The sequence below is a fragment of the Halyomorpha halys genome, unplaced genomic scaffold, assembly GCF_000696795.3.
Source record: "Halyomorpha halys isolate HHAL.00 unplaced genomic scaffold, Hhal_1.1 Scaffold134.1, whole genome shotgun sequence".
Classification (NCBI taxonomy): domain Eukaryota; kingdom Metazoa; phylum Arthropoda; class Insecta; order Hemiptera; family Pentatomidae; genus Halyomorpha; species Halyomorpha halys.
The window spans coordinates 2,104,777-2,115,413 of NW_027107159.1; the positions used below are offsets into that span (position 1 = coordinate 2,104,777).

The following is a 10,637-nucleotide window of genomic DNA, read 5'->3' on the forward strand; positions in this document are numbered from 1 at the left end:
AATTCACCAACAGAATGTCCTACCTTTGACTAACAAGCCGTTAATTTTTTCACAATTAATTATTCCCAATTGATATATCACATCTTATTTTGTGTTTAAATTAAATTTATTAATATGATTTTAAATTGAGTCCAGAAATATACAGGTGAATTAATATTTACCTTTTAAGAAACATTAATACGATAATCTTAATCTACATCACTAATACCATATTTTAGTGAAAATATTAAATAAAAAATAAATAACGATTGGAGATAAATACCTTATAATTTAAAAAATGAAAATTATTTATTTAATCGTTTACATACATTTACAGACTATGTCTGTGCATATGTAAATTATTAAATGCTTCAAGTGCAAATTATTAGTGTAAATGTGGAAGTGCGTTATGAGCTCCTTTTTTCTTACGTGAATTAAATACTAATTTTAACTTTAATTTTAACAATTTTGATGATTTAAATTTACAAGGTATTTATATCTAATGACTATTTTTATTTTAGTTTACTAATGTATTGTAAAAGCGATGTAGGCAAAGACTCAATTAAAAAATATTTTAGAATCAATTTAGTATTAAAAAATTTGAAAGAAATACAAAATAACAATAAGATGTAAGTGATATATCAATTGTAAATAATTAGTTGTAAAACATTATATCAAATATATTATAATTTTATCAAATTTTATTTTATTGTAAGATGCGCATCGAATATTTTGTCGAACTAGTATCATTAAAAAATCGGTGATCCCACCTAGGAGGCTAAGAACAATCTTAAAGTCACATTTTACTTCAGTGCATAATATATTTAATTTTAGATAATATATTTAATTTTGGATAATACATTTAATTTTAGATAATATATTTAATTATTTCCTTACTGGCTTGTTATCCTGTCTTTTTCTTTATTCTTGGTTTTACTCTTATTTCCTTTTTCCATCTTTCAGTGTGCAGTGTATCTTTTATAAATCATTTTTTACTTAATATTGTTAATAATTTAATTATTATAATATGTTAATTATTGTTATTATTTCAGTTTTCTTTACTTATCAAAAACCTTTTGTTATTTAATTTTAAGTTTCACTGTAGAGCTGACATCCCAACCCATCCTGTCACTATCCTCACTACGTATACCGATGACACATGTCTATTGTCAGTGAATAATGATCCTTCCATTGTTTCCCAAACCCTCCAATCCCACATCACTACCCTTGAAGAATGGTGACAAAATAAAATAAATTCCAATAAACCACCAAATCACATTTAACCTTCGTCGTAAGCTCATGACGTTCTGCCCTACAGTATTCTTTAATAATACCCATTTATTCCTGTCGAACACATCCATTACTTAGGATTACATCTGGACAAACGATTGACATGAAATCCTCTTACAAGACAGGAAACTGCTCGTCGATTCCGACTATTGCAGCACTTACTAGACAAACCGTATAAACTTCCAATCCATTACAAAATATTGATCTACATGACTATAATAAGGCCTATCTGGACATACGGAGTTGAGCTTTGGGCTCCAATAAACCATCGAATTCCTCTCGAATCCAATCCTACAGTCCAAAATCCTTCGTAAAATCCTTAAGGCTTCTTACTTTGTCACAAATCAAGTCATCCATCAGGACCTGAATGTCCCATATTTTGCCGATTTGTCCAGAACCAGATACCAATCCTTCCACGATAAACTTCCCAACCACCCAAACCCATTTGTTCTAACCTGGCTTCTCCTTTATTACCTGATAATCCCCGGAGGTGTCTGAAAAGAAGATGGCCTCGATATCTTCTCCTCTAGAAATGTTATCAATGTTCTATCAGTGGGTAGATTCTCCACATGTTTGTATCATGTTATTATATCACTTACAGCAAATTTACTTGTTTTATATATTTTTATACAGTTGTAAATAACAATAAATTAATTATAAAAAAAAGTTTTATTGCCTCAGATTAAATAGTTTTAAGACTAGTTTTTTTCTTTTACAGCGCCCGGACCATCTTTCATTTATAATATATATATATTTTTTTAATAATTTATTTATTGTTATTTACAACTGTATGCACAAATATACAACAAGTAAATTTGCTGTAGGTGACATAGTGAGATGATAAAAACATGTGGAGAATCTACCCACTGATAGAACTCCAATTATAATATATTTAAGTATTAAAGAAAATTTAAATAATATCCTTTTATGTATTAAAATAGGGGATTTAATTATTAAAATTATTTATTTGAAAATGTGAACAATATTTAGTAGATAAATAATATGAAAAAATCCTATAGGGGTCAGCTCCTTGTTTTTTTATTTTTGTTTAGTGGCATAAAGTATTACTGGTATTCAACGCCATTAATTTCTTACTTATTTCTGCTTGCATTTTTATTTTTATTATTTTTTTTATACAATTGTTTTCCTCGGAAAAAAAAGTTTTTTTATTAAAAACAAATTTGTGCTGCCCAACTGTATTGGGTTACTAACTTACTTAAATCTAGACATTTTTTTTTTAATCTTACAATATATAAGCATTATAAATAATAAATATTTTAAATAAATAACAATAGACAAAAAGTAATAAATAGATATAAAAAAAAACTGAGATACTAAAAGGGTTTTTGAAATATTCTGGTTTAATCCTAAGCTATTCTAGGAACGAAATCCAATTCTCAATAAATTTTGTAGTGTATCAGATTTTCTACAGCTCCCAAAAGACCGTACGATTTTTTTGGCTCAATTACTAAATGATATTTTGTTTGTTTTTTCGTCGAAAAAATTAATTTTAGTTTGAGGTGTTGTACAGAGAAAAATATGATGGACTGGACTGCCTTCAGATCTTCTAGTTCGTACAAGTTGATACACTGTTGGCCAACACGGTCATATCTTCCTACGCTACCTCCATCTCAAGGGTCTTGCCAATTGCACTAATTAAACCCATTCTCAGGCGCCAGCGGGCAGGTCTTGGCTCATTCCTTTTCTTCTTCTACTGGTGGCAAAGTCTCCTCTTCGGGTTCTGTTTCACTCTTCCGTTTGTTTTTTAAAAGTAGTTTTAGTTGGAGTGTAGCAAGATGAGGAGTTTCTTTGTGGAAGTGTTTGTTCTTTTTGCTGTTGCTTGCGTTTTTGCTAAGGTATGTGAGCTGTTTATGATAAATCCGTAATCTAAAGCTAGAATTATCAGTGTCAAAATAGCTCTTTCGATTTCTTATTTTTTTTTTTATTCGATTTACAATTACCATATTGATTTCGGTTTAGTTTTAGTTTCATTTAAATCTTATAATAAATATTTTTCCTCAATAATAATTAATGTAGAGTACCATTTGAAAAAAAGGTTTCAGATTTTTATCTGAATACATAAAAATATCTTTATAAAATTACAGTGTACTAAAAAATATTTATTCTTTATTTTAAGTTTCAATTATAAAGCCACCATGTACTTATTTTTTTCTCAATTTTAAAACATTTATAAAATAATTATTTTATTATTAACACAAACTTCACTGATCATCTTTTTCTCTCAACTTATTTTTATTTCAAAATACCTCCTCATTTCTGCCCTTAGGCCATTTTCAAATACACAACCTATAAAATTTGTTTTCATATTATTTCCTTACACAATACTAGTGTTTTTAATATACCATAATCATTTTGATGTCATAATTCACTAAATTGTCTTTATTGCAGGCTAATTGCCTATGTCATATCTTTAAAACAAAAATAAATATTAAAATAATATCATCACAGTTCCAAACAATCTTTTTAAAATGATTATTCACCTACAAACTATATGATTTCAATACAAATACTATAATCTTTCTTATCCTAATTAACAATAAAACCTGCCTTCAACAGGTTAGGACCCTGATATCACTTTATTACTAAGACTATTTTTTTTTACAATTTAATTACCATGCTTTTTTAACCTGTTTCTTATAATTTAATATGATTTAAAAATATAAATACTGTATTTTTATTATATACATACTTTTGTAAAGAAGCACTCCTCCTCCCATCCACTAAACGTTGGGGTTCCATTCGTTCCAAGTTCCAACTGACACAGCCATATATCAGATGAAAGATAATTCTTTTTATCATGTATGAAGCAGTGAAGGGTTGCTCTGGGATCTCGAAGGGCCCTGCTCTACCCCTCATACGTGAGGATAGAGTGGGCTCGGGAATCCTCAGGTCAAGATTGTATATAATTTACTTCACTTGATTATATTTATTTTTTCATTATTTACTTATTATTATTTTCTTTTTAATTTTTGGTATAAATGTGTTCAGTCACCACTATTACTCATTGCCCTAGTTTGTGGTAGATTGTAATACTTATCAATAAAATAAAGTAATTATATAAAAACATTTTTTTTTTAATAAATTGTTTTTTCTTAAATTAGATTAAACTTTAGCAAACTAATCAAGAAAAAGCATGAATTATTCCACAGCAGAGACTTACATTTCCCGAGCTGATATCGAAATAGGGGACAATCGGGGAACATTGTATGCCTGTGCCTTTTATTGGACAAAATCCAGAAAACATAGGTCATTATCCGAAGGAGCATTTCTCTTCCTATAATCGCAATAATTTAAAGTTGTAATATCGAACTGCCAAAATTCATACTTGCTTAGTGTTATAGTAACTTCTCTAGTATAGCGTGCAGTAGTACCTTTAATAATGGTTTAATAATGATGAAAAAAAAAATGGTAAAATGACAGACAAAAGGGTAAGAGAGGGAGTTAAAAAAAAACAATATTTTTCAATTTTTATTAAAAGCTTATAAATATATTTTGGAGGTAAAATATAGTCTCCACAGTAGAAGAGAAGGAGTGGGATAGTTTAGAACTAATATGCTTGAGGATAAAAATATTTGAAGCCTGCACGGGAAAAACTAGATATATCAAATTTTCCTAAATGAAACGTCTTTCATTCACACACTATGCATCGGTTCAATAGCAATTTGGATTTTCATTCTGTGTTCGTTTTCCTCCCGTTCTGACCTCCACATCGTATCTGTCATCCAAAAATCTATTTTAAGCCCTTGTTAATATTTTTGAATAAATCGAGCTACCTGGTTTTCCCTCATAGTCTTCATTTATTATATCAATTATTGATTTAGATCAATACATTGCTGTAATACTAGGCTAACTAGGAAAAATAAAATTCACGTTCTCGCCTTGAGTTTCCACATAGACCAAAGCTAGTAGAGCTGTCACAAAGTTACCAGTCAACTGTGCAATCTTTAGAACAAATTAAATTTTATAAAATTACTTTTATTTATAATATAAGTTAAATAATTATTATAATAGAATTTCAATTAGAAATTTATAAATAATGAATACAGTTTTATAATTTTCATTTATTTGTTTTTTTTACAGGTGGAGATTCCGCCTAGAGATTATTCCGTCGTCAGAACCTTTATAAATAGACGAGATATCAGCGATGAAAAAGAGCTTGTCAAGCTGATAAACAGCGAGGATGAGACAAGGAAAACACCACTTCACAAGGCGGCTTATGAAGGGAGAGTAGACGTAGTAGAGGCGATGCTCCGTGTGGGGGGAGATGTGAACAGGAGAGACAGCCGTTACGGGAACACTGCAATCCACTGGGCGGCCTGCGGCGGTAGCGTCAAGGTCCTCAGGGTCTTGGAGGGCTACGGGGCCAACCTGTCGGCCATTAGCAACGGGGGCTCCACCGCGCTGCACCTCGCTGCGTCCTACGGGAGAGCGGATGCGGCCAAGTGGCTCATCGAGAACGGCCTCAGCACCGAGGCCAAGGAGATCACAAACCAGACTCCTCTTCACCTGGCGGCCATCTCTAACCATGTTCCGGTCCTCAGGCTCTTGATGGAGAGGGGGGCCAAGAAGGAAGCTACAGATATCAGCGGGAGGACACCCCTCCACATGGCGGTTGTCGCCAACCGATTGGAGGCGGTGGAGGTCCTGTGGGAGAAGGGATCCAACCTGGAAGCCATAGATCTGGACGGTTGGACGGCTCTGCATTGGGCAGCCATGAGAGGACTTGCACCGATGACGAAGCTGTTGCTGGATCACGGAGCGGACATCACAGCTAGAGATCATGACAACAGGACGGCACTGCACTTGGCGGCAGAGCATGACTGGTCCGAAGTGGCGGGATTGCTCGTTGACAGGGGGGCGGAGATCGAGGCCAAGTCCAAGAAGGGACTGACCCCCCTGCACGTTGCTGCCAGCGGGGGGCGGCTGGGGGTGGCTGAGGTGTTGATAGAGCGCGGCGCTGACGTCAACGCTCTGTCCGATAAAGGAGCCACTCCCCTCCTTCTGGCCCTCGACTCCAAGCAGTCCATAGTCGCCGACTTCTTGTTAGCCAAAGGAGGCAAAGTCTAGTAGAGCTAATCGGGAGAATCCGCGAAATCTTCCAGATATTTTATCAATGAGGTTAATATTTATGAAATTATGAATTTGTATTTATTTTTTTAATTTGTTTGTATAAATCGTATATTATATAAATCCTATTTACGAAATGTGTACTATTTAATGGCTAAAAATTAGTTTCCTAATCACCCAAACATAATTTGTAAGTGTTTAATTTATTATTGTAAATTTTAAAAGATATATTTTTGTAAAATAATATAGTCACAGGAAGATACTTCTTGTAATGTTCTGGAATGATAATATGTTAAGGCTTAGTGACAATAATAATCGAACTGTTCCGACAGATCGAATAAGTTAAATGGAGTTTTCAAAAACATAATTATTTATAATATTCAGAGTTTAAACTATAATTCGTAATATACTATCATTCGCATCTTAACTATCATTAGAAATTAATCTGAGGACTTGATAACGAAGTACTATTTCTTAGTCAACGATGATATAAGGATGTGATGTGGTCAGCACAAAGTCGCTAGGTATTGCTCTGAACAATGAAAGGTACCCACTTAATTTAACAGCTAAGTGTGTCCCGTGGGGGGACTTAGACCGTTCATGGGTTATCGGCTCGGATTCTAGTCCGGCGGTGGAAAATATATGTGTATACATTTTCTTATACATACATTTAATAATAACTATTTATTTATTGATAGGTTCATCATTATTACATTTTGTTTTTTCAGTTGGCTCTAAAACCCTTGTAGATCTTTGGCCATCCGAACCAGCCTGCTCCACGCCTGCCTGTCTACTGCTATCCACTTTGTTGGATGCAGCTTTTTCTCATTTTTTTTCTGTCTACCCATCTGATTTTTGACCTCCTACGTTGTCACTTGATAACTATACTGGCATTCATCATTGTGTAGAGGCGTCTTAATGGATTGCTTTGAACCACATGCCCTGCCTCTCTTAATCTCCTAGCCATCATGAGATAGTGACTGACCAGTCTCTGCAAGCAGTTTATTTCATTCTTCTCCTCCTTGCGTTCATGCTCTGATCCCAGATCTTTTTTTTTAATATCCTCCCTTGTCATTTCTGGCATACGGGGTGCGGGAGCAGTGGGGTAGTGCGCTGGGGTTCTGATCCCAGATCGCTCCTGTAATTGTACGAAGGACTTTACGTTCAAATCTTACGATTCTGCTTTCTAGAATAAATGTTAGAGCCCAGGTCATGCAGCCGAATATCATGGCATTTTAAACCCTTATCTTCAAATTTTTAGAGATTTTCCTGGATTTTAATATTCTTGGCACAGAGGAGAAGGCTCTGTTCGCACAATGTTATACGCTGGTCTATCTCAGTCCATAGATCTTTTGTTGATGTTATTGTGGAGCCGAGGTGTCTGAAACTATCTACTTTCGGAAATAATTTGCTGTCCACGCAAACCGTTAGGGTGGATTTTTAGGCTTATTATTTTGGTAAAAACATAAATAAAAATGAATACTATAAGCTTACCTTAACCTATTTTTAATAATATTGAAAAATACAGTGATGAATCTAGTCGAGTATTGATATTTAGTATTAAGTTAAAAGAACTCTATGGGCTGGTCCACACAGAACTGGCTGGTTCAGATCCAGTAAGCATAATAACCAGTACCTGAGCGGCAGAGATGAGAAAAATTAGCTATAGTTGAAACTAATAGCTAAAATTGCCATGGATACGATATTTATTCATGAATGAATCATTGATAAATAAATGTCGTATCCATGGCAATTAGTTTTAACAACAGCTAATTTTTGCCCAATTTGGCTGAGTGGTATGAACTGCTGTTAGTACTTTAACAATGTGCGCTAGTGTTCTATAGACTATATTTTGGTTTTATAAAAAAAAAAAAATCCTTTATTAAGGATAGCCTTTTAGTATAAAAATAAGCGATTAGATTTTTCCTATAGCCATTTATGTAGGTAGAAGAAATATTCTTGGGGTTTGGGTACCATTTTCTCAATATAATACCAAAAAAGAAAAGGAAAATGAGAAAACAATTAAAATTATGAACATTCCTGCGATTAGGATTAATTTCGGATCATTATTTTCGATACTGAACCTTTATAAGTGGCGAAAAAAAAAATAGCAATAGAAATAATATATTTATAAATCCCTCTCATATATTGAGGTTTCAAGTTTCAATTGATAAGTAGAATCCAAAAAGATTAAGGTCAGGGGTTCAATACTTTGTAGGGAAGAACTGTTACTAGACCAATGGCTGTACAAGGAAGTGTTTTGTCAGAATCACGCTAGACCACCAGATTTTAGATCAATTAAAGGTACCCACTTCATGAGACTTGTTGGAACCCGGGTAGCTCCTAAACCTACAGGGCTGACCCACGGCTACAGTGATTCAGAAAATAATTATCTACCACACCCTTTCGAACTCTGGTGTTCGAAGTTAGTAGCATTTAACAAGCTTCAGTTGGAGCCATAACAGAGTCTATTGTGTTCAATCATACTTGAAATACTGTGTTTTTAAAACTTGAATTGTTTTCCATATAAAGAGAAAAAACATGTTGTGATTTTTTTTTTTTGCAAATATTATGGAAGCTAATAATATTACTTGGAAAATAATCGTGATCAGCTTATATTTTTAGGTTTATTGTTTTTTTTTTGTTTTTGTTTTTTATGACCTCTTCCCTGGAGGTTCCTAGGAGTCATATTTCTGACATATGAGAGAGGGGGGGAGGTTATCTAGAGGTAATCAACCTCTTCTAACCAACGTGGTAGGTCCAGAATTCATTATATGATACCGCCACACAAATGAACAAAGTCTGCAAAACCCCAGACCGGATTCGTACCAGCATCTCCAAAGTTCCCAGGTGCCAAAGACCTGAACCTCAACTACCCAAGCTACGGACAGCCCAATATTGCTAATAACTGCTCATCTGTTAAGGTTACTGAAATATTATTATAAACTACAATATGCATTTAACAAGCTTCAATTCGAGCCATAACAGAGCCCTGTACCCCTGAAATACTGTTTTTCCCTTAACCTGTAATGTTTTCTAAATCACTTAGTGAATTTATTTTTGCAAACATAATGAAAACTAATAATATTCTTTGGAATGATCAAAATCATTATTAGCTATGACGCAGTTGTGAGGGAAGCGCCGGGATCCACGAGTGGGATGATAGATACAAGATAGAGAGGGATCTCGTTCCTATCTGGTTCACTATCTTCCTTTATTCTTGATTTTACTCTCACTCCCCTTTCTCCATGCACTGTAGTTTATATTTTCTATTTTTTTTTATCTGTTGTTATTTATCTTTCCATTAATTGTTTAAAACCTTGAACTATACTTATTAAATTTTAAGTTTCATTCTTTTTAATTTTTCATTTATGTTTACATCATTTAAGTGTTTTTATCTTTTTAGGCCTGATGTAAGTTTATTTTAATTAAGTTTGTTTTCATTTATTTTTATTTTTTTCTTCCATTTCTTATTTTGTTATCAATTAATTCATATATCTATAAATATGGCGTGAGTGAGCTCTATGATCCCAATTGCCATTGTCTATAAGTATAAGACAGAATGTAATATAACGTAATAAAAAAAAAAAAGTCATCATCAACTATTTTATGGTGCAAATTGAGGCCTAATAGAACTCCAAAATCTTTAACGTTCAATATTTTCCTAGATAAAATTTTCCAAAAACCAATATTAATTACCAAATAAAAATCAAAATTTTGTGAATTATTTTGGGGAATTAATTGAAACTACTACTCTTTCGGGTTTTTCGCATTAAATTACAACAGTCCTCTACTTATTTACTCAAGAAGCAGAAGATATTATATTGTACCTTGTGGAATATGAATATAAAAGCAAGGCTGTAGTGGTTTTACTCATCTGTCATCGAAATGCAGCCGAATAAAGTGAAACTGACTTGAATTGATAAAGACGAACGGTAATAAATCATAACAAACCCCCTGGTATTTGGTGGCAGAGCAGGACTCGATTTACCGTTCGAACGCCGGATCTGACATTCTACCCGCCTCCCTCCCCTACGACCTTTGCAAATGTCAAACATTTTAATCCTGCCAACATTCTCTAAACGATAATACTTACAGTTAGAGATATTTGTAGTTTAATCAACAGTCAATAAATGTCGCTCCACAATTCATTAAAAAAATAGTAAGGATTATAAACGGTAATCTTAGGATGTACTTCTGATTCATGACAGTTCATTTATAAAAAATATAATTAATTAATAAATATGCTACTATACGGCTTCTATTTATGCGCAGTGGTT

At 33.2% G+C, this 10,637-nt stretch overlaps 1 protein-coding gene across 1 annotated transcript; it reads left to right on the forward strand.

Moving 5' to 3' along the window:
- The first annotated feature begins 2,957 nt into the window (after positions 1 to 2,957).
- Positions 2,958 to 6,494, forward strand: LOC106678294 (serine/threonine-protein phosphatase 6 regulatory ankyrin repeat subunit C). Its single transcript, XM_014416728.3, has 2 exons — positions 2,958 to 3,125; positions 5,371 to 6,494. The coding sequence occupies exons 1-2, from the start codon at positions 3,066 to 3,068 to the stop codon at positions 6,355 to 6,357; spliced, it is 1,047 nt and encodes a 348-aa protein (XP_014272214.1). The 5' UTR covers positions 2,958 to 3,065; the 3' UTR covers positions 6,358 to 6,494.
- Positions 6,495 to 10,637: the final 4,143 nt, after the last annotated feature.